At 30.3% G+C, this 25,915-nt stretch overlaps 1 protein-coding gene across 4 annotated transcripts; it reads left to right on the plus strand.

Annotated features, from left to right (window-relative positions):
* Positions 1 to 12,943: 12,943 nt before the first annotated feature.
* LOC126835417 (uncharacterized) lies at positions 12,944 to 20,131 on the plus strand. Of its 4 annotated transcripts, XR_007685197.1 has the most exons (8): positions 12,944 to 13,050; positions 15,095 to 15,170; positions 15,544 to 15,757; positions 16,521 to 16,778; positions 18,638 to 18,789; positions 18,905 to 18,956; positions 19,270 to 19,455; positions 19,937 to 20,131. XR_007685197.1 is itself a non-coding variant. In XM_050567996.1 (6 exons), the coding sequence occupies exons 2-5, from the start codon at positions 15,120 to 15,122 to the stop codon at positions 18,682 to 18,684; spliced, it is 570 nt and encodes a 189-aa protein (XP_050423953.1). In that variant the 5' UTR covers positions 12,944 to 13,050; positions 15,095 to 15,119; the 3' UTR covers positions 18,685 to 18,789; positions 18,905 to 18,974. The 4 variants fall into 4 exon arrangements, 2 of the variants coding, with proteins under 2 accessions (XP_050423953.1, XP_050423952.1); XR_007685198.1 differs by lacking the exon at positions 19,937 to 20,131 and having other exon boundaries at positions 19,270 to 19,459; XM_050567996.1 differs by lacking the exons at positions 19,270 to 19,455; positions 19,937 to 20,131 and having other exon boundaries at positions 18,905 to 18,974.
* Positions 20,132 to 25,915: the final 5,784 nt, after the last annotated feature.

Raw genomic sequence — 25,915 nt, forward strand, 5'->3', positions numbered from 1 at the left:
TAATTAAATAAATAAATAATGTATATGAATAGATTTTGTATGTCTTTGTATACAACATTTCAAACCTCATAAAATAACATATTTTAAAAATATTCGTTTGGTTTTTAATGTATAATAACAATATGGGTTTAATTGGCATTAATTATGGATTTTTTTGGTTAAAAAAATTTGTAGAAATAATCTTAGGTTAGGTTCGATTATTAAAAATAGCTAATTACAATGTTTGTCTGTCATAGTAATATGTGGCTTAGCAACAGAAAATTTAAAATCGACTGGATGATAAATAAACAATAACCATTTCTTGTATAACGTCGACTTGAATAGTAGTTTTTCTCTTGATATAAATAAAACAATTACTACAACACGGTATAATCTACACGGATTGAAAGAAGCTTTTTAGAATCTAAACCTACAATTTTTCATAGACTATCATTATGAACATAACACGATTTAATTTTTATCATTTTTAATTTAGATAGTTTGAAATTTAATAAAATTACCAATTTTGTGAGTAAAGGTTCGTTTGTTAACCAATTAAACGGCTGTTGCCATAGGCAATTGTAGTGCATATCGGTCCAGAACACCAGCGTACTAACTCGATTAAAATCAGGAGTTACCATAAACGAGAATCGAGCTGAATGATATTTTTATAACAGTCTTATTATTAATGAAACCATTTGGTTTGACATACATGTATAATTTTTATTTGTATTGTTGTATTTATTTAGTATTGTTTATCGAATTCGTGCCTTGGCCTTAATTTTTCTTGGCCTTAAAAACACTGGTGTGGTACGATGTGCGTTTCCATATTTGCACTGTTTACATAAATGAAAATATAGTAATCGTTTATATAATTTTTTTTTTGCAAGTTATAAGACTGTAAACATTATTTAGATACCCATATTGAATTTGCGCTATTATAATGTACACCTGACGTCGACAAATGCAGTTTTGTTATGAACTTCATGGCCAACCTGACCTATTTACGATATTCTAAAATAATTAAAAAATTACTTATGTGAATCGTTTTTATCATACACTAATATTTTTAGGTAATTTTTTTTTTCCCTCCGCTAACATGATTTAAGGTGGGCTGATTTTGGAATCTCTTATAGCAACCTGTTTAATAACTTAAATATGCATGCAAGTTTAGATATTTTTTAGAGTAAAGTAGAATTATATTGAACTTTGAAGTTATTATCAAGTTGACAAAAAGGAGAATCCATGTCTTTGATAATCAAGTAAAGTAATTTGATAATTTGTTTTTACCTATCTTAAGTTTTCATAATATATAATTCAGTATAAATTAACATATTGTATATATATATATATTAAATTGTTTTCTTATTTTAAATCTTTTTAATCTAATTTAAACTTATTTAATAGTTAATTCGTATACTAGTTAAATACATGAATAATGTATATGAATAATTTATTTGTGCCATAAAATACAACTTTTCAAACCTTATAAAGTAACATTTGTAATCTATTCTTTTGATGATTTTTAATTTATAATAACGATATAAATTTTATTTGCATTGATTATGGACTTTTATGGTTGGACAAATTTGTTGTAATACTTTTAGGTTAGGTTCGGTTATCAAATATAGCTATATTCCTATATTATTTACATTGGCTAAAAGTAATTATAACGCTCCCGCAGTAATAGTAATATTTGTTCGTCATACACCAGTAATAAGTTGCTTAGCAACAGAGAATTTATTTAAATTCGTCTCGAAGATAAATAAACAATAATCATTACTTTTACATACTCAAACAATTGTTTTCTTAATAAAGTTCAGTGATTTCTTGAGAAACACATGTATATTATTGGTTTACCGTGACTTTTCCAATGGATAACAGTGTTCGAAAGGATTATGACGGCAGAATTTTTGCAAACAGCGGCTGTCGAAAAAGTCAATTGTCGACCAATTTGAATGAACGTGTATCTGATAATTTGTACTGTATTTATTATTTACAAAGTAAGAACATATTCAAACGGAAATGCATACAATTATCTAATAAGCTTTGATAATAAATTATAGCTATAATACCTAATCTTATAAAAATGTGTAGTTTATTTCTTATGATGAACAATTTGTGCCTGAAATTTTTTACTAACAATAAAAAGTATTTTTTTTAGTAGTTTTTTGTTTGTAGTTTGTAACTTATTATTATGTTATTTTCCTCGTCATACCTCACATTATTATACATTCCTTCTAGTAAATGATAAAAATTTAAAATCGATGCTGATCAGTCAATGTTGACTACAAAGTTATAAGTTCATTGGGTTTCAAGTAAAGGAACTTTACTTCCTTCGATTTTCTATGCTATTAGCAAGTTGCACAACAGAACTGTTTACATTACAGCTCTGTTATTCAGTTCGGTTATTTATTAACTATTACAGCTGATATCAACGCTTGGATATGAACGAATAACATTTATTATGGAAGCTATTATGAAAATAGTAAGTAAATATTCAAATATTATTAAAACGGTTTTGCTTTCTTGAACGTATAATTTACTAATTAAAATCATTTATGAGAATAATTTTTATTTTATTAATAATTCTTTCGTAACAAAGAAAACTAGTATCTAGTAAGCTAAAGTTTGAAATTTGTTTAAAAAAAAAAGGTTTTATATTTTAAGGTAACGTTGAATCTCTCTATTGGGTTGTTCAGAAGTTTGATAAATTTCCAAAGTGACTTATATACGGTCAAGGCTGAGGTGGAAAATGGTATTTGTGAACTAACTACTATAATGGACATTGTTAGCCATCACGTACATTTTGTGGGCGGAATTGATGAAGTCCTAATTGACGATGATTCAATAAGACTAGAAAAATTTAACTAGCAGTTGGCATCACAGTTTATGCCACATGTTAAAGTTGAATCATTAATCAAGTTTTTGCTTACCGCACAAATATCCAAATTGTCAGTAATTGTATGTGTTTCATAATAAACAGTTTTTCTCAATATCATATTGTTATACAAATTATATTGTTGACATTTGTTGATTTGTGTACAGGATTGCAACTACTATATTCAGATTCGCATCGAAGAGTTTTTTTTTTTTTTCTAAACAAAGGTTTCTCCTTTTACCAAAACGTTATAAATGTTATGCACTTAGGGCATTTTTGCATAAAGCCATTCATCAAGTTTAATGTAGAAATTGATCAGGTAGTACGTCTGCAGGCGGCCTGTCAGGCTAAGGTCGGTTTTCAGTTGTGATTGTAAGTCCTCGATTTCGGGCTAAGCCTGCAGAACGGTGATCAGACTGCCCTCGTACGCCAGTTGGATAGAAACATCAGCAGCAGTCATCTAGTAATCATTTTATTGATAAATATTATACTTACACATTTTATGCATGGGACCCTAGTACATTTTCTTAATAAAATACTATTCTAGTGCGGTGTGTTTGGGAAAGTTTAGCCTTTTTATAATACATTGTTCTAGACAAATGTATTTTTTGTTAGGTTAAGTAATAGCTGTTCTGACAGTATGCGTCTCATATAATATTGTCCGTGAACGACAGCACGTGCAACGGCCTAGTGGCGTTGGACTCACGCTTGTACCGTTTGCGCCTGGACGCAAACACGACCGAGTCGTTAGCCGTCAGGATGCGCCGGACGAAGTAGCCGAAGTGTTCGGCCGGCACAATTTGGTGCCGCCGGACCAGCGCCTGGAAATCGTTGCCCGAGCCTGCCGACGAGTTGATCGGTAGTAAATTTGCTGGCAGCCGGTCAGGCTCAAGTCGGTTACAAGCAGTGACTGTTGGTTGTCGATTTTGAGTTCGGCCTGCGCGGATGGTGATCAGGCTGGCCCAGGTACGCCAGTCGGATTGGAACACCTGCTGCGGTTTCCGCAGCCGATCAACGTGCCGAACGCGTAGAAAAACACTGACTGCCGGTCGCAGAACACGGACGGCTGGTCGTAGAACAGGAACGCCGATGGACAGGACTAGTACGACGTCGGCGGCGACGGCCACGCTGCTAAGTGACCGACGAGTATTCCACATCGTAGTCGCACCAAGCGGATGGGTCGCGGTCGATGGCGCTGGGCAGACCCCAAGTGAAGCAGTCCATTTGGACATTCTTGTTGAAGTCCTCTTCGGAATCGCCGTCGAACATCCGGATGAATCGCCCGAATGCCAAGTCGGCCTTGCGGGACTTTAACCTGTTTGGCGTCATAGACATCATCGTCAAACAGCAGTGTTTCGGTGGCCATGCTCACCGCTCAGTCTCACGCGGCCATTCACGACGGACACCGGAAACTGGTGCCGTTCATCTACTGCTGGAGGAACAGACTACGCGCAACCCGGATCTGGTCAATGCCCATCCGGTCGGCGTCTGCATCACCACAGACACCGGCAGCCTATGGACGCCCAAACACTTTAACGGAAACCTGTAAATTTAATTTTATGTACAAAATAATTACACTTTGCACATTAAGGCTGGTCCATCTTTTTTAACTTGACTCTATTTTTATAATAATTACTATTACGAGTATTTTAATTTGAGCGAAAACATTTCCAACTGAGAAGTCTTCTTAATAAGTTTAAAGTATTGTACAGTGTTTTTCCAAACAATGTTCCTTCTGCTGGGACTTGATAACATTATTGTGTATAGGTTTTTGACATTTATTAAATTTACAAACACAAAAGTTTAATTATATTTACAAATAAATAGTTATTTTTTTTTTTAGATATTATTTTTTAACGACCTTAATACAGTATAATATGGGCATGACCAATGAATTGTCCAATAAGAAGTTTGCTTTGTATCTAATAATTTAACTCTTAAGTACCAAGAGAGCACAAAAATCTTCAATATTTTATCATAAGGCTTTTGAAGAATTTAAAAATATTAAAAGCATTTTTTTTAAGGACATTTGAACTTTCGTGTAAATTTTTTATTTACAATTTATTCGAATAATATTTGTCATTCGAATAAATGTTTTCTTTGACATACTGGTTTTATATATTTTAAAGTTTAAAGTTATATTGTATTTATAAAAAATAATGCTCTAAAAATAGTTGTTTAAAAAATATCACTTACAAACTATTTAAATAATATATTTGAAAACTATTCGAATAGATATTACTCAAAAAATAATATTATCTTATACGATTTATTCGAATGATACACAACTCCGTTTTTGACTAGCTCAAAATTCTAGTATTTGGCCCGTTTGAGAACTATAAGTTTTCACTTAACTATAGTTTTCGTATTAAAGTATTGAAGATTTAATTAGAATTTCTAAATGGTTTATAAATTGATAGGTGGCAGCGTAATAGGTAAAATAATTAATGTAATAAAAAAAAACTACTTCTGTACTGAAGTTGACTTTAAAATCTCCACTGATCCAAGGCAGAATGCGATAGTTATTTTTCAAACTACCTGACGACTCTGCTGTGTATGGCAGAAGTGAAGAAAATCTATTACTGATTGTATATTATGTTGGTTTGGGGAAATGTATACAACAGCCATGAGTATTGTTTGACCATTTAGTATAGTTTACACATACTGATAGGCCTTATGGCGCTCTTCATACTCCTATTGTTGTCACGCGTATGTGTTAGGCATAGCTTAAATGTTTCAAAGTTTTTTTTTGTGTGAATCGGAATTCGGAATCAAATTCCAATTTATATATTTTACGTTTCGTCCTAAATATATAAATATATCTATTTTTGTCCATATTAATTTATTATTTTTTTAAATTTAAATATCAATTATAATATGTAGTTGTAAATTATTTTAATTTAATCACACAACGAAATGACATGTAAGAAAAGAGAGAAAAAAAACAAAAAAGTTTTTAGATTAAATAGTTTTGAACTGCGGTCAATGAACATCTTACAGTACTGCGTTACGCTCTTGTCCATGATTTTAATTTACAATTTTATTACTTAAGTACAATCAATACATCAATTATATTCAACTAAAACAATTTATATTTGTTTTGTTACGGCATAAATGTTTTTTTTTCTAACTTTGTAATCTATTTATATATTTACTGTTTATAAAAATTTCATTTATATTTTTTATTAAACAATTACCTATTCAATTTAAGTTACGATCCATATAATGTATAATATATAATACTAAGTATAGTTCTAATTTTTTATTCTATTTATTCATTTTATTTAACCTTACTTGTATAATAACAATTTTCTTATATAATATAATTTTTATATTGTATTAATCATACGATTATTAAATAAAAAAACTTTACACTTAACCCTTGTCGCGTTAGGTGATGACAATATTACAAAATTGTATTGAAACAGCTGTCGCGTATGGTGAGGCATTGTCCGATGTGATCACTTAACATACACCCCTAGTACCATTGGACGTATATCCGAAATAAATGTATACTTCCGTTTACCGATCAAATTCACACCCGTTACCCCTACTTCCGGCATTTGCACAAATGCCGGAATTTGACATGGCTGCATGAGCATCTTTCGGGACACCATTGAGACTGTCTTGGCACCTACTTTTAGGGAAACTCACCTGTGCAAGTTTATGTGTTTGTTGTTGAGCCCGAACACCGGGGTTTTATTAATGAACACGTTGAACCCGGCGTGCCACAATTGGGTCATGATCAATGGATCGACTTGGTACACCTGTACGCTACCTGTCTGCGATGGCACCACGACGGCCACGTCCATGAGCAGATACTACCAGAAACTCTCGAGTATCACTTGGATATGATGCACGTTCATCCGGTCGTTGCACAGGATCGAGGTGTGGTCGCTGAGCGGCAGCTTGCTCAACACCGGCGCGTTGTCCACTGGCCCTCGCCGTCTTACATGTACACTAGTTAGTTGGCCAGCGACAAGTTGTCGGGCGAAATTAACAGCCTGGGGTGCACCAACCCTGTCAACAGTTGCTGGCCCAATTTGCTGCGTACCATCTTGTCGACGAACAGCACCGCTGACCGAAATCCCACGTACACGTCGATGATCTTGTTGGTGGACCGAACGACAATGAACAGTTACACTTCAGGCAAAAGTGTTCTTGACCAAGATGTTCTGCGATATCGATGGGGATGACAAGGCGGCGAACAGTGTTAGAGCTACAAACATGATTGTTGGTCAGTTCTAGGTTTGAATTAAAAATAGAAGGTATATATATATATATATATATATATACACAAGTATTTATTATTTATTAGTCTTATTTATATATATATATATATACCTTATTAGAATAAAAAATGAAAAATAATTCTAACTATTTACTATTCTAACATAATTTATTAGTTAAAGAATACATAAATTTATATTATTATTTTACAAATAGGGAGACTCAACAAGAATTTTACCAATTTTGTCTTATAGTTGTTATATTTTTTTTATCTAAACTTTGTTAAGAATTCTATATACTTAATTTTATTATGGAAATAATTGTTTTTATTATTTATTAATAGTTATTGATATTTATATTTTATTGGTATTTTTTATTTTGTTTTTGAATTAAAAGAAGAATAGATAGAGAAAATGAATGAAATTAAGTATATTATGTGTATTTGTGTGTTCTATATTGTTGTTTCATTTGTCAGCATCATAGCTGCCGTGGGCGCGACGATCTCGCATAACCAAGTCTAATCTATGATTGTGTTATCAATTACATAAAAACAGATTAAGGATTTTAGATTATTAAAATCAATTATCAAATGATGTCAAAACTCAAAGTATAGCTAATGTGTACAAAGTATTTGCAATTAGGTCAGTTATAATTTAAAATGTATTATGCGTGTAAAAACATGCACAGTTTTAAAAATAAATGATTAAAAAATACCATTTTCTATTTAACAAAAAAAAAATGTACAGATAAATGTATGTTTAAAAGACACTTTATATTTCTAAAAGAAGTATTATTAAGAATATATTTTACCAAAAACATCATATTTTACATTGTTTTTGCTCCTTAGTCTTAGTCATATCAGTGGTTTGATATTAAATGACATTGATAACATTTTTCCTAAAAGAAAGTATTTTCTAATATAGCCAATTTCACCTGAAACAAATAGGTAAAACCATGATTTATATTCATTTTAATTAAATAGGATATTTAAAAACTTACTATTATGTGTATGTTTAAGACAAATGCATATCTTTTATTGTTGTACTGCAAATCTGGAATTAATCAATGGATTTTGTGCGCTTCAGGCTTCTAAATTCTTGTCATACGGGAGTTCATCGTATTGCCACTATTACAAAGTTTTCTGTTACCTGACAATGATAATAAATTATTAACTCATGAAATTTAAGAAATAAAAATATTTCTGTTCAAAATAACAGTAGGTACTTACTTTTATAACATCTGTTCAGGTTTTTCAATCAATATCTTACTCATGTGTAATTAATTATTGTGTACTTATTAATTACAATTTTTAATGGTCAATTAACAATAATCAACAGAACAAACTGTTAATATCACCAAAACGCTTTTAATATGTAAATTATAACATGTAAAATAGTGTATCATAACTACACTACATTATTAAATAAAAACAAATTAGATAGGTACTGCACTTATTGCACTTCAGTAATTATTCTTCAATCAAATGAAAAAAATCAAATAGGTTATGGTCAAATAGGTTTCGTTTCACTTTTGCTTTGACGCCCTCTTAAATAAGAAATAATCTAGTCTTTTTCGATGATGACTAGATACGAATCGATTTAAAAGTGTCAATACCGCCTAATGACGTCATCTTGGGTACTGGCGCGTTTGGTTAGGCACTTCATAATTATTTCAGATAAGGTGACAAGTTCGTATCTCATCCAAGCTCGGTTTAATTTGTGCGTTTTCTTCGGGGATCTGTGTGATGGGGGCACATTTACTCGTCGGGAACGTGCAATGCAAGTCGAGGAGGTTGGGGTCGGACATCCTATCAAACCGTTAGTACTGAAAGATCTCACTGCTGCCAAGGTAATTCAGGGAGGGGGTACAACAATTTTCTCCTCTTTCTGAATTGTCTGTGGTAGTGGCGAGGAACCATTATGCTAAAATTTCTTTTAATAATTTTTTACAATTGACAAATATTATAATTAGCAAACATTATAAGTAGCAAATATAATTATAGTTGTTAAATCTTATTATATCATTATAAATTATTTATTTATATAACTTTTAAATTCGGTTTTTATTTAATTTATGTTATTTATTGAAACATACTACTACTTAATTAAACAAAATTAGTTTTAAAAATCAACTTATAATAGAATATTTAATTAATAATGTATTAAATAAAATATTAATAATATTAAATATTTTAGTTTTAGAAACGATTTGCAATATTAATTACGCTCACAAAACATTAAATAGGCAAATATTATAGTAATGCATACCATAAATACAACTTAAATTCAAATATATCAATATTCAAAATCTTATAAAATTATTATTATTATTTATATAACTTTTAAACTCCGTTTTTATTAATTTTATGTTATTTATTTAAACATTATACTACTTAAAAAAACAAAATTGTTTTCAAAACGTTTAAAAATAAACTTATTATAGAATAAATGTATTAGTTTCAGAAATTAATCGTGATTAGTATAATCCCAATAAAATAAAATGATTTGCAATGTTAATAACGCTCACAAAATATTAAAAAGGCAAATATATTTTATAGTAATGCATAACAAATCAAATTTAAATTTAAGTTTATTAATATTTAAAATTATTGTATAAATAAGAAAATTAAACTACAATACAGTCAACAACAAGTCGAATAATAATAATATTTAATGCCGCATAATATCAGGGCTGATAGGAAATGAACTCATAACAATTCGTATATAATAACCTGTCAGTCTTACTCTTAAACGATAATTTATGTCCGATACGGTGTAACGACGGTTTATTGATACGGTATACTAACGTTGCAAGTGGAAGCTTGGCTCTCACAAAAAGCATGAAATTGTCAAATTTTGTCATTTTTGAGCGATAATACTACAAAAACTACTTGGCAGCAATTTAAAATTTTACCAACAATATCTTAAAAAATTAATAATCTAACAGAATATCCAAAAAAAATTGGGGGTTCCCATTTAGGTGTTCTAAGACCGATTTTAAGAATATGGATAAAAATAAAATACAAAAAATATATGTACTCATGATAATTCATAGTTTTTTAATATTATATAAATAATAATATATTATAAATATATTTACAATATTCTCATTTCTGTCAATTCTACCCTAAGGTATACAACACATTTGTGTCTATATCGAATATGTTTAACATAGTAAAAATTCCAAGACCTTTTATATACTAATGCATTAAATAGTACGAAAATCTGAGTACATCTACCATTAAGGAGCTTCCTTATGTGTATTATTATGACTCATATGACTCATGTTTTTTCATGCCGATACGAATTTAAGGTAAATAAAACGCAAAAAAAAAAATTTTACTAACTGTATGTTGTTTACGCATTTATAACATACAACAATAATGTATAATAATTATCAAAATCGTTTTAACGTTGGAGACTTCAAATAATTTAACTAGTTCGATGATAAAAGATGTTGTTTTTGTTTTCGAATATTTTCTTATTTAGGATATTGGTGTATAGCTGTAACTGTTTGAACAAGCATACAAAACAATAAATCAAAACAAGTAATTTTCTTATTTTAAATAAATAATACAACTTAAAACGTGTTTTCAATACGTGTTTTAAAACCTGTTTCAATACGTAGTTTCCCGATAAAGAAAATAAATATACATTTTTATGTTTTAAATTTTGTATGTGAAAATACCGTTACGAATTTAAGTTAAATAAAACGCAAAAAAAAATATTACTAACCGTGTGTTGTTTACGCATTTATAACATACAACGAAAATTCAGAGCATAAAATAAAATCTTACATATTATGGTTTGGAAACCCAAATTTGGGCCTCAGAGCAATATAGTGATCACAGATAAAAAAACAAATATCGATAAAAGCATTGTACCTAATGGCAATTATGTGCTTAAAAATGAATTTTTAGTTTAAGGGTGGATATGATTAGGGTTACATTTGTTACATTTTTGTTTTAAATGTATTCACTTTGGTGAAACCAGTTGACATTGACTATTTCAATTAAACAATTTTTAGTCGTTAGATAAAACCACTCTTCTCTATTGGAATTTATAATGTAAGAGTGACTAAAGAATTAAATGGTTCATTTATGGTTATATATCAACGAAAAACAAGTGAATGCTCTCAGTTTGTTAGTTGTACATTCTACTGATTACATACTTAACATACTACAATACATTTAAATGACAATTACGCTTGAGGTTTTACACATTAAAGGACTTGCTTCCCCAAGGAGTTGAACACAAGTAAAAAAGAAAGCAGAGTTTAAACATTATGTTATCTTTATAAATTGGTCATAAACATAAAATAGTTTCTCTCTGTATAAATGTATTGTTATAATAACCCGTGTATCGTTGTTAACAATATAATGAAATATTTGCATTGTCTAATTACTCACTGACGCATAGCAACCCATGTTATTAACCTAGTGATTTCCCTTGCATGCATTACCTCGGTTTACTGTGACGTGGGTATGACCTCGATGTCGAGCAAAGTACGCTTTGATTGAAATTAAAAATATTATATGTATAGATGTTATTTACGTCATTCTGTTAGGACCCTGTCGCTCCGCTGCCAGTTATTGACGAACACTTGGAAATACCGTTTATCGAATACATGGTCACCGTGGGCGCCATATCCGCACTCACAACAACGTAAATTCGTTTAACCAAAATTATAATAACAATAATTTAGTGTTTAGAGCATATGAGAAAATTTAAATTGTTCGGACTGCAGTTTAATAGGTGCCATTTTCCCTCTGCCCCGAATTTTGTACGTCATGGCCAGCGACGGACGTTTGTTCAAGGTGTTGTCCACAGTCAATTAAGTGTTTCCAATTATTGTAAAAACTTAGAAATGCGATTATCTTAAGAGAAAATGAAAAGGTGCACGTGTATTAGTACAAAGTGTTTGTTTTATGACGGTTTATTATTTTTCATCGATGCGCAAAAAGTAGTCGAAGAAAACGAATATAGCAAAATACCGACTGAAAACGTATAATATCTATTCTTTGGGTCTACAAAGTCCATCGAAGGCCGACTTTTTAAACTTAAATGGTACCATAGACAAATAATTCACTTTTTTTAATAAAGACTATTTTGCCGAAAATTTAGGGCGATTTCTAAAAAAAATTGATATTTTTATTCTTTTCACAATAATTGTGAAAAAAAGAAAATTAGAAAGAATATCTAAACACTATTTACTGCTTTTTAATATTATACTGCGTTGACACCATTTCGTTGTTATAATGAATATGCTTTTTAAACCGTATTTTGTACAAAGAAAACTCATTTAGAAAACAATTCAAATAAGCGTAAATCGTGATCGCCAACATTGATTGAAATCTTAAATATTTCAAATTTGCACGTAAGATATACAATTTTAAAAGCTTGGGTCATATTTTATTTATTCACTTCGACCAGGCTGAACACCTTACTGTTGAAACAAAAGGCCGTTACAATCAGCTGTCAATCATGTCAAGGTGAAAATGACTCTTTTAAAGAATACTTTTTGGTTAATTTTTTAAACGTTGCTTTTGATTGTATAACAAAAATAGGTGGTTTCAAATTAAATATTTTTTTAATAATTCTAGTCTATAGTTTATTCAAATTGAATATAATTTGCAATGCACGGCTCACTGTACAATGGCCGCTATAGAAAATGTATATCATATACGTGTGTCACATTTGTGTTAGAACCACATTGGACTAACCAGACAAAGTGGGGGTAGCGAAGAGCCGTTTTACCATCTACAATAGTACCCGATTGGTTATCCTGTGTAAACACAATATATTGCAAAAGGAGTGTTATTGCAATTTAAGAAAATGCGGCAAGTGGAGGAGAGTCACAAAACTAACTACATAAAGTCAAACCGATCATAAACTGTACTAGTGATTTTTTGAGTTTCTCACACATAACTCAACCTATAAGGTTTATCAAACAACTACAAAGTAAGTAACATTTTAAATAATTTTTTTTTTTTTTTGGTATGTTTCAGAGTGCATTCGTCATTTAAAAATTGACTGCACATAATTTCATTGGCGTTTTAAGCTAAGTTTATTTTTATTGTATTATTTTGTTGATCGATAAACTCTGAATAATTAGTTTTAGAATTATTAAAGTCTTAGGCCGAAGTAATGGTGGAGTGTTGTGTTTATTTTTGTCTGCCCGCAATACTCAACCGAACTTGCCCTCCCGTCCTGATTTCAAAACTTTATTCATTTTAAAAGTAATTATTGCAGATAGGTTACCGACTAGTTAAAAACAAAATGTTCTGCAATTTACCATTGAAGTTTCGGAAGTAGGTAGCGTCATATACAAGAACTGTTTGATTAAAATATTTTTATTTATTGTATTTTTCGATAATAATTTAAATTTACTGTAGAACAAATAAATACATTTTGCTAAATAATAAATAATTTAATTAACAAGTAACAAATAAAACATGTTTGGCCTGTGGCTGATGGGTATACCGCGAGCAAACGATCGGACGTTATCTAATATAAAAACTGACAACACGGCAACCGATAGCGGATAACAACTTTTATTATATTATAAACAAGAACTTAAAATTCAATATCTTATAAATTGGTACCATGTATTTTTATCGAAAAGATTCTATGCAATAATACTGCTCAGTTTATCGGAAACGTATATTTCGCAGGACATTATTTTGTACAAAACTGGAAACTAATATCGATAACTAATATGGATTTTTTATTGCTGAGTAAATAATATAAGACGTGTGTATATATCTGTCGAATATTAATAAACAAATATTTGACTAACTCATTAATGAATTTGTTACTTGTATTAATCTATAATGTGCCATTTACTGTTTACGATTTATAATTTCATACCACCATTGATAAGTGTGTTTGTCTATGAAAAATAATAAATATTGGGTCATTCCATGCCTAATCACCTAATGTGTGTGCGAGGGGATTTTCGAAATGCCTTAAACTTACATATCCTATGCAAACAGTTCCATAAAACAAAAAAATGAAGAAAAATATTTTTTAAAATTTTTTTGGGACTTAGGTGTTCTTTTTCATAATATTCTTGAACATTTTTTTTAATATTTAAGTACTTAAAAACTGAAAAACAAATTAAAAATTTTATGAATTTTATTCAATTTTTTTAATGACTTAAGGTCAAAATTTCAAAACTTTTTTTTTTATTCTGATACATCATACTATATTTTTTTGATTCATAACTTTGTTTTAGAATTTTTTGTTTTTTTTTTGTGATTTACAAACAACTTCAATGTTTGGCATTTTATTTAATAGTTCTATACTTAAAAATCTATAACTTTTTATTACATAAACCAAAAATTTTGAAATTTTTACAGCACTTACGTTTATGTATGTAGAACATTTGGTAAAAGTTGTATAATGGAGAATTTTCTAAACCGTTTTATTGTAGGACTACAATGGGAAATAATGAGTTATAGGCTCTTAAATATATCACTTTTTAGTAAAATGTCAAACTAAAATGTTACCTACAAAAAAAAAAATAAAAAAATGTTAAAAAAAAGTTATGAATCAAACAAGTAGTGTCTGATGTATCAGAATAAAAAAAAAAAGTTTTGAAATTTTGACCTTAAATCAGTAAAAAAATTGAATGAAATTCGAAAAATATTGGATTTGTTTTTCAGTTTTTTAGTACTTAAATATTTAAAAAAATGTTCAAGTATATTATGAAAAAGAACACTTAAATTAAAATTGTTTAGTGAAAGATTCATTACGATATCATAATTAGTCATTAAGTAAGGCGATCGTGAACTTAAGGTGTTTTCACAGCAAATATCAGAAATATAGTATCGCCTAAGTCCCAAAAGTGTTTTAAAAAATGTTTTCTTCATTTTTTTGTTTATTGATTTTATGGAACTGTTTGCATAGGATATGTAAGTTTGAGGCATTTCAAAAATCCACTCGCACACACATTAGGTGATTTGGTATGGAATGACCCTATTATTGTTTCTTTTTGTTATAGGTATTTTTTGGTAATCAACTCAAACATGCGTCTTCGTTGTGTCGTGTTGTTTGCAATTTATTCCTTTGGCCTCATCGTAAGTGCAACATTCTATTTAAAATATAACAAGTATGAATATTGTTCAAAAATGTATAAAACTATTTGTACTCGGTTGTTTCCATAGCAACACGCATATTATCTTCAAAATGTTGAAATAATATTAATATTTTCCTTTTTGTCTATAGTTATAATTTTACTTAAAACGACTTGTATCATGATATCATGCAAACTATAATTAGGTAGCTTATTAAACTAGGCATTCACTAATTCCCAGAACCTCTAAAATGTCTTTGATCTTTCACAAAAGCTGCAAAACTGTTATACTATAATACTATTGGTATTTGAGGACAGTCGTTGATAACTCTATGATAATACTTATAGAACTAATTATATGTATATATGTCTTTCAGATTTTATTAGATGCTAAGTGTGCCCTGGAAGATAAATCCAAAGAGCTGCAGTTTTTGAAGCAGTACGAGGTGGCGGAAAAGGAGTGGAAGTACCAGGATTGTGACGAAAATAATTTCGTGGAGTTAACCTATCCACCTCTAGTTAATCTTAAACGCAGGCTTCTTGAGGCTAATTTAACCAGATTTTTTTTATTCGATAACAGTACTGGTCGTTGTAAGTATCTAAATCATTATTTTTGTATAATACGCAAAAGGAAGAGTAGGTTAATTAAATTGATCCGATTTCCATTCTGTAGATACCACTGTTTCTTTTTTCTTTTTCTTTTTTTGAGCGCGGGTTTAGGAAACCTACATTTATTGAATTCTCAGTAGAATTTAGAAAAACTTAATCGTTAAGAAATATACATTTTGAAAATAGTTGCTGTAAACATGGTCTAAAAATATGACAGAAAGTAGATTTAGAACACATACATAGTAATTTAAATTTAGAATGATGTATTTAGAAACATCCGATCAAACTATTTTGTAATCAAGACTAAACTCAATTATTCTTTCAAAATGTTTTTTGGTATTTTATTATACATTCTACAGAATAAAATTAATATTTTTTTTTTTTTGTGGGATTTTAATATCTAAAACCCACACTTGTGGTTGACTGTAAATTGGTTGATGAACAGGCCAAGCCTGTTTGAAATTACTGTATTAAAATTCTACGTGGATTAATGAAAATCGGGGGGGTTTTCCTGATTTATTTACGTTTAATATAATTACGTGACTGAACTTAGCGAAATAAGTAAATAAGAACGAATATTTAATGCACATTTCATTCATGTTTGATGTATATCTTTAAAAAAAAAATACCCTAAAATCTAAAATATGGCCCTGATCCTAGCGAGTTTTATTTCGTGGCACAGTTTAATTATAAATTATACATTATTATAACTGGTTTTAAAATATTTTTTCATATTCGTGCACAGATAACACAAGCAAATTAGATCCAAATTATCTTGTTACCCTTTGGAGAGAACAACAGATAATAGTTGTCTATGGAGAATGTCAAGTAGCAAGCAAACTATTGATAAGTGTTGCAAAATTTATGGTTCTCGGATTAATGAATGATGAACTAATAAATAATGGTGAGTCCATCATAACCATGGAAGGAGTGGATATTTTATGGGAAAATACTCAGGAATTCACAGGCGATGAAAAAGAGAGACTTCTAAATCAAATAAAAGGTATCTTCGAAAACTTTGTAACAGACGTATTACTATGTCTTGTGTTAGATAGCAAACATTGTTAAACAATTACATAACGATAAAAATGGAATGTCTTTTATTAATAATTAGGTTATTTCATGTTATTATTTTGTCATATATGAGATATTATACGTCATATTGTACACTATTGGATTTTGGTATTTTAATTTTTTTATACTTAGTTCATTGGGCGAATTACAATATGGATATGCTAAAAATCATACCCTAGAGCATTTTATATCCAAACGAAGTTTAATAACTAATGAATATTATAGTATGAGAACGGTCCATACTTGCTTACTAGATACTTTTGGTGAGACATTACCAATATTGAGAAAAGTAACAAGTTAAAACTAGTAAATGCAACTAGTATTCTAATAAATATTTTGATTTCCCTTAAAACCCGTATGGATACAGCCAAAAATACACCTGTACAACAAAGTCAGGAACGGGCTATAACTCTAGATACTTGCCTGAAAAGATAAAGATGTGACCTAAATAATTGCACCGAGACAGCAGAGTAGGGAACCGAAAACACTAGTCTAGCGAAGAAAAACGTTGTGACACAAGAGTGGGTTGTCATAACGGAACAAAGATAGAGTAAAACTTCTTAGCGTTACAATAGTACAAATTAAACTCCGTCTTAACTTTGAATTTTCTTTGAAAGTAATAGTCCGTTTTTTACGTCTTTTAAATCAGAATTTGTATAACAAGTGCGCGTGCAGACTGGTGTCGGTTTTGAGTCAGTCTGCCCAATATTTTTTCGATAAGACCAAAATTTGTTGTGTACGAGGTTATTGGGTAAATACATTTTAGTTCTTCTTATCGTTGTCCGAAGTCCACGGCCCATAACTACACACTCGTTATTTCATTCTGCGCTATTTTCGTACTGCTCTCGGCACGTGTCAAGGACACGACTGTAGCGACGGTTTTCATACTGTAAATTGTGTTGCATATTCAAACTGCTCCAGGCGTGTGGTGCTTATCAAGGCGCTTGTTGTCATTTCCTCTCAGCATACATCACTATAGCATACATCCCGTTTTAATCATGGAGGAGAAATTGGACGCACTTATCTCTTCGATCAACGATATTAAGTCATCGCAAAACAAATTGGTTACCTCTATCAATGATAAATTCTCTCGTCTGGGTAAAAAAGTTGATGATTTGTTAGAACGCATTTCTAATTTAGCTAAAGAAAACGAACATCTAAAAAGCGAGGTTAATACATTAAAGGATAACATTTTTTATTTTATCAAAATATCCGTAGTGTAAACAACAAACTTTCGTCACTAAACTCACAAATCCCATCTTCAAATGTCGACGTCTTCATTTTTACTTAAACTTGGCTCTCGGATGCTACTAACTCCTACTAATACTTAAATGACTTAAATCAATAAATTTATTATTATACTCAAAGGCACAGTTTCCATAATTTAAATAGAACTCACTTATAATTCACTGGTAACAAAACAAGTTAAGGAATGTTAGGTGAAATGGTAGCCACTAGAATTAAAGAACATGTTAAGAACATAAATAGGTAATCAAGAAGTGCGAAATTCTCTTGTTGCTAAACATTTATTGTGTTTTAATTATATCATATAATCAGTAAAATTCCTTTAAAAGAATTTAAACAAATGCTAAAAAATTTATTAAACTGAGATTTAAGTCAAGGGTATTCAAAAATATAGCAAATAAATGAATAATGATAATGATATATCATGCTAGTTGATGAAGATATATGACATAAAATTATATTCAAACATATTTTGCTCAAAATTCATAAAATATTCATATTTATGTGTTTAAATATAATACATTTATTTTATGTTTTTTCCAGTGGAAATGACTATTATGCTAGGACTGCCGGGTAATAAATGTTTTTAGCAAGTTATGAAATTACTTCAACATTCGATAAGATTCGATATTGATTAAATATAAAATGTTTCAGTTTTATTTTCAAAAACCAAATCTCTGACGATACAATGCGTGGTAAATACTTATTAATAAATTGTTCATATTTTTTGTGAATAATCATAAATTTCAATATTGATTTCTATTATAAAAATATGATTTACATTAAAATATACTTTGTTTTTAATTTTAGACAGGACAACTTGCCAACGTCTTATCGTGATCACATATATATTCTGTTACAGGTATAAAATATAAAAACCTACATTAGCATACGAACAAAGATTAAATTTAATAATTGTATGGTTGCAATAAAAACGATAAATATTCTATTAAAGTTCAAAGTTGTATTTATATATTATGATTTTTCATTAAGATTTGGATGGTGGCTCATAACTTATTAAAAGTCATTAACTTAAACGCGGCTGCTAGAAGTTTTGACATTATATTATGTTGAATAATTTATCTAAATATTCCCCAATTATTGGAAAACTGTTATAAATGGATAATACAATTTTTTTTAATGGTATAATTGTTTGCTTTATTTTTTGGTTATAGGTGTCGAAGCACCTCAGATAAACGAAGGTAACCACTAATCACAGTTTTACATGTATATTTATAGAGGTACAGCTTGGTTAATTATGAACAAGTTCAACCAAAAATGGGCAAGTTTTTGTTTTAGAAATTCTGAGACTAGTCTCATTGCTACGCTCAAAAAATGGAAATACAAAAACAATTTTCAGGGTGAGGATTTATTATATTTTTTAGTCTAATCATAACGTATAATGGTTATGCACTAGTAAAAATGTATTCTAAAAAATACAATTTGTTCAAAGTTCTATAAAAATTTGTAACTAATTCGACGGTAATACCTAAAGTTGGAGTATTTAACATTTAGAATTTCCTCTCAATTAAGTAGCTTTTAGGTACTAAAATGGGATGGAAAAGAAGACTATCAACTCTTCCAGCTATAAAAAAATTAATCCGTACTGTAATAAGTAAATTTGCACATCAAATTTGTTTATCATTTTATGTACAATTTTCTGTATACATTTGTATACATTAATCAATTAATAATAATATAACTATGGAGCGTTAACAACGTGGATACTGGATTTTTCTTGAAATACACTTAATTAAAAGACGTATTACACAGTAACATAAAGATGAAACTTTATCTTTTAATATCGAATAAGCTGAATTTAATTTAATTTGTATTTTTTAGGTGAAAAAGATCCAGATTTTGCAATTTATCTCAATATGCGTCATTTAATAGGTTTATTCAGAGTAATTGAAAATCTAACTTTATATATAGTAACTTCTGGTATCGATGGTGTAAATTGTTGTATATCGGCTATAAACCGCATATACTTCAAATACAGATACTTTGATGGAAATTATTATGAAGTTGACAATTATGACAATCTAATCTATGTCCTTGATGATCAAATCAAGGAGAATAATTAGACGATTGATAGTTTTCATAGTATATTTAGATTTGGGAAATTTTAAATAAAAATAAATTAAATTCGAAAAAAACTTGTTTTATCTTACATTTTTTATATAGTTAATTTGTATACTAATTAAATAAATAAATAATGTATATGAATAGATTATGTATGTCTTTGTATACAACATTTCAAACCTCATTAAATAACTTTTAAAAAATTCGTTTGGTTTTGTAATGTATAATAACGATATGGGTTTTATTGGCATTAATTATGGATTTTTTTGGTTGAAAAAAATTTAGAAATAATCTTAGGTTAGGTTCGATTATTAAAATAGCTAATTACAATGTTTGTCTGTCATAGTAATATGTGGCTTAGCAACAGCAAATTTAAAATCGACTGGATGATAAATAAAGAATAACCATTTCTTGTATAACGTCGACTTGAATAGTAGTTTTTATCTTGATATAAATAAAACAATTACTACAACACGGTATAATCTACACGGATTGAAAGAAGCTTTTTAGAATCTCAACCTACAATTTTTCATAGACTATCATTATGAACATAACACGATTTAATTTTTATCATTTTTCATTTAGATAGTTTGAAATTTAATAAAATTACCAATTTTGTGAGTAAAGGTTCGTTTGTTAACCAATTAAACGGCTGTTGCCATAGGCAATTGTAGTGCATATCGGTCCAGAACACCAGCGTACTAACTCGATTAAAATAAGGAGTTACCATAAACGAGAATCGAGCTGAATGATATTTTTATAACAGTCTTATTATTAATGAAACCATTTGGTTTGTCATACATGTATAATTTTTAGAAAGTGAGGTTTTGCGTTATTTTGAACGTGTTTCAAAAGGCACAAAGGTCAAATTAAACAAGTTTAGAAATATGTTTTTTTTATATTAAAGTATTGTTTATCGAATTCGTGCCTTGGCCTTAATTCGAAAACACAATTTTTTTACTTTAGAAAAACACTGGTGTGGTATGATGTGCGTTTCCATATTTGCACTGTTTACATAAATGAAAATATAGTAATCGTTTATATAATTTTTTTTTTGCAAGTTAAAAGACTGTAAACATTATTTAGATACCCATATTGAATTTGCGCTATTATAATGTACACCTGACGTCGACAAATACAGTTTTGTTATGAATTTCATGGCCAACCTGACCTATTTACGATATTCTAAAATAACTGAAAAATTACTTATGTGAATCGTTTTTATCATACACAAATATTTTTTGGGAATTTTCATTTTTTTCCCTCCGCTAACATGATTTAAGGTGGGGTGATTTTGGAATCTCTTATAGCACCTGTTTAATAATTTAAATATGCATGCATGTTTAGATTTTTTTTAGAGTAAAGTAGAATTATATTGAACTTTGAAGTTATTATCAAGTTGACAAAGAGGAGAATCCATGTCTTTGATAATCAAGTAAAGTAATTTGATATTTTGATTTTACCTATCTAAAGTTTTTATAATGTACAATTCAGTATATTTTATGTACATTAAATTGTATTCTTATTTTAAATCTTATTTAATAGTTAATTTGTATACTAGTTAAATACATGAATAATGTATACAAATAATTTATTTGTGTCATAAAATACAACTTTTCAAACCTTATAAAGTAACATTTGTAATCTATTCTTTTGATGATTTTTAATTTATAATAACGATATTAATTTGTTTTGCATTGACTATAGATTTTTTTTGGTTAAACAAATGTGTTGTAATACTTTTAGGTTAGGTTCGGTTATTAAATATAGTAAATAACAATATAAAATTTAATGTAGAAATTGAACCGATTTCAGCTGGGTTTTCAAACAACTGACGGTCTCGCAGACGAACGCGCACAGCGCAAACGAGTGTCCGAAAAACGGCCCGTTCACTTGCGACACGGTCGTTTCGGCGAACACTTGGCCGGTCGCGTCGTTGTCCCGGTCCCAGCGCAGCATGATTCTCGTCTAGGACAGGCGCGAAATGATGACGCCGATCCGGTGCCAAAACGGCGAGCCCTTGCGCACTAAAAGCGTGGACGAATATGACTCGACGACGTCCGTGGACGACTGCTCGTGCAACCGCCTGGTGTCGCTGGTTTCGCACGTGTACCGTTTGCGCCTGGACGCCAACACGACGGAGTCGTTAGCCGTCAAGATGCGCCGGACGGAATAGCCGAAATGTTCGGCCGGCATAATTTGGTACCACCGGACCAGCGCCTGGTAATCGTTGCCTGAGCCTGACGACGAGTTGATCGGTAGTAAATTGCTGGCGCCCGATTAGGCCCAAGTCGGTTTTCAGCAGTGACTGTTGGTTGTCGATTTCGGGTTCGGCCTGCGGGATGGTGATCATGCTGCCCAGGTACGCCAGTTGGATTGGAACACCTGCTGCGGCTTTGGCTGCCGATCAACGTGCCGAACGCGTAGAAAAACACTGACTGCCGGTCGCAGAACACGGACGGTTTGTCGTAGAACAGGAACGCCGATGGACAGGAATAGTACGACGACGGCGGTGACGGCCACACTGCTAAGTGACCGACGAGTACTCCACATCGTAGTCGAGCCAAGCGGATGGGTCACGGTCGATGGCGCTGGGCAGACCCCAAGTGAAGCATTCCATTTGGGCTTTCTTGTTGAAGTCCACTTCGGAATCGCCGTCGAACATCCGGATGAATCGCCCGAATGCCAAGTCGGCCTTGCGAGACTTTAACCTGTTTGGCGATCATAGACATCATCGTCAAATAGCAGTGTTTCGGTGGCTATGCTCACAGCTCAGTCCCACGCGGCCATTCACGACGGACACCGGAAACTGGTGCAGTTCATCTACTGCTGGAGGAACAGACTACGCGCAACCCGGATCTGGTCAATGCCCATCCGGTCGGCGTCTGCATCACCACAGACACCGGCAGCCTATGGACGCCTAAACACTTTAACGGAAACCTGTAAATTTCATTTTTTGTAGAAAATAATTACACTGTGCACATTAAGGCTGGTCCATATTTTTTAACTTGACTCTATTTTTATAATAATTACTATTACTAGTATTTTAATTTGAGCGAAAACATTTCCAACTGAGAAGTCTTCTTAATAAGTTTAAAGTATTGTACAGTGTTTTTCCAAACAATTTTTCGTTTGCTGGGACTTGACAACATTATTGTGTATCGGTTTTTGACATTAATTAAATTTACAAACACAAAAATTTAATTTAATTTACAAATAAGTAATAATTTTTTGTTTTTGTTAGATATTATTTTTTAACGACCTAAATAAAGTATAGTATGGGCACGACTTTTGAAGAATTTAAAAATATTTAAAGCATTTTTTTTATAGACATTTGAACTTTCCTGTATATTTTTTATTTACAATTTATTCGAATAACAAATAGTTTTCCTTGATATCCGGCTTTTATATATTTTATAAATTTTATAGGTATGTATTGTATTTAAAAAAATTATGCTCTAAAAATAATTTCTTAAACAAAATCGTACGAACCATTTAAATAATATATTTGAAAACGATTCGAATAGATATTGCTCAAAAAAGAATATTAATTATATAACGATTTATTCGAATGATACACAACTCTGTTTTTGACTAGCTCAAATTCTAGTATTTTGGCCGTGAGAACTATAAGTTTTCCCTTAACTTAGTTTTTGTATAAAAGTATTGAAAATTTAATTAGAATTTACTAAATGGTTAATAAATTGACAGCTGGCAGCGTAATAGGTAAAAAATTAACGTAATAAAAAAAAAACCAAGTGAGCCGCGAAAAGTACTCACAATAGTTATGTGTAAACATCTTATTTCGGGTTCTACAAAAAAAAAAAAAAAGGTAGTAAAGGTAATTAGATGGAGAGAAATGTTTATATGTGAATATGGGCATGAATATGTACTATTTTATGATCCTTCCGCTATACCTAGTTCTATCATTACGTATTTATTATTATTATGATGTCGTACCTTTGTGTGGATATAATATTTTATCCTTTAGTGTGTGTAATTGATGCTGTCAAGATGTGTTCGACGTTTATCGTATATAAGTATATATGTATGTATACGCAACCAAGACCGGTGGCTATATGACCACAGACACTAATAGCGTGTTTTAAGTGCTCGCGTCATAACGCTACCCTTATTATTGACCTATCTCGACAGAGTACAATTCTATATAAAGTTTCGTAGCATATATAATTTATAATTTAATACGTGCTAATAGTAGCAACACCAAAGAATTATTATAACAGACTATATAGCTCGCTGGTTAAATTAACCTCATACAATGTAGCCAGGCTAGTTAAACCATTAAAATTGATTTATGTACTTTGGCGATCGGTTCATTAGGATAACAGTAAAGGTCATTGAAGAAACGAATGAACAACGATATTTTTATAATTTAAGTGAATGCGACACGTGTGCTATACAGATCTCGTATAGTGGAAATATATATGTAGAGGATATGTGATGAATATTTAGCAATGTTCATACGAAGCACGGAGGTATGAACAGATTAAGTGTACATTCTACGTCGCACTACAATAGTAGCTACCCGAAACAGGCGAAAGTGTGTTGAAAGGAAAGTGAAGGCTAAGGAAGAAGAACTGACGCTCCGCTGGTCTGGAAGCTGGTCATATGCCTGTCTTTTGGGTCATTAAAGATCGTTAATGATCGTGTAAATTCGATCAGACTCGGACAGCGGGTCATGAAAATACAATCCCCTCTTAATGAGTGTATTGTTGTTTTAAGATGTACGCTTCCATGTGTAATAAAGTGTCAAGGAGAATAGATAATTATCCTATGAGATACTACGACACACACGACGCGCGCTTCGTATATTGATAATAACATGATATTATGATAATAATTATTGTATAAAAGTATTGAATTTAAGTGTGTAATATGTGTTATTACAATAGAGCTGAACTTATCATATGCGAGAACTTTATTAAGAAACAATTAATATTTTATATCGGTTTATGTTAATTATAATGAGATACATAAACACGACACTGTAAGTTGTCTAATTTCCGCTGGATTACCGCATCTACGATGGTTCCTGATTGTGTAGTACTAACTTGTGTATCTGAATTAATCTGGAGGTTAAAAGTATATTTCAGAAATTTTATAAGACTCTCTACTTCTGTACTGAAGTTGACGTTAAAATCTCCACTGATTAACCAAGGCAGAATATGATTAATTATATTGAACAAAAACAATTTTTACTTGTTTTGTTACGGCCTAAATGTTTTTTTTCTAACTTTGTAATCTATTTATATATTCACTGTTTATAAAATTTCGTTTATATTTTTTTATTAAATAATTACCTATTCAATTTAAGTTACGATCCATATAATGTATAACATATTATAATAAGTACAGTTCTAATTTTTTATTCAATTTATTTATTTTATTTAACCTTACTTGTATAAAAAAATGTCTTGTATAATATAACTATTATTATATAATTTTTATATTGTACTAATAATAAAATTATTAAATAAAAAAACTTTACACTTAACCCTTGTCGCGTTAGGTGATGAAAATATTACTAAATTGTATTGAAACAGATTTTAGCCCGTCTTATGACAATTGTTCGTGCCTTTTTTAATACAGAACTACCGTCAAAATTGGTTAAGCGTATTTTTCTAGTATATTTTATATTGTCATTTCTTCACAAGCTGTTACAAATTAATTACACATCAATATCTGTCTATCACATCTGTCACATCAATATCTGTGTTG

The sequence above is a fragment of the Adelges cooleyi genome, unplaced genomic scaffold, assembly GCF_023614345.1.
Source record: "Adelges cooleyi isolate 19-005CV unplaced genomic scaffold, UGA_ACOO_1.1 ACOO_flye_CR_arks_rails_tigmint_CR_PRNA_23, whole genome shotgun sequence".
NCBI classification, from domain to species: Eukaryota; Metazoa; Arthropoda; class Insecta; order Hemiptera; family Adelgidae; genus Adelges; species Adelges cooleyi.

What these genes read in the sequence shown, in the direction of transcription:
- LOC126835417 (XM_050567995.1), top strand. Translation starts at nt 15,120, where the DNA reads ATGCGTCTTCGTTGTGTCGTGTTGTTTGCAATTTATTCCTTTGGCCTC. An exon ending in TTTATTCCTTTGGCCTCATC is followed by an intron (nt 15,171 to 15,543) that starts GTAAGTGCAACA and finishes TATGTCTTTCAG; the next exon opens with ATTTTATTAGATGCTAAGTG. An exon ending in CGATAACAGTACTGGTCGTT is followed by an intron (nt 15,758 to 16,520) that starts GTAAGTATCTAA and finishes ATTCGTGCACAG; the next exon opens with ATAACACAAGCAAATTAGAT.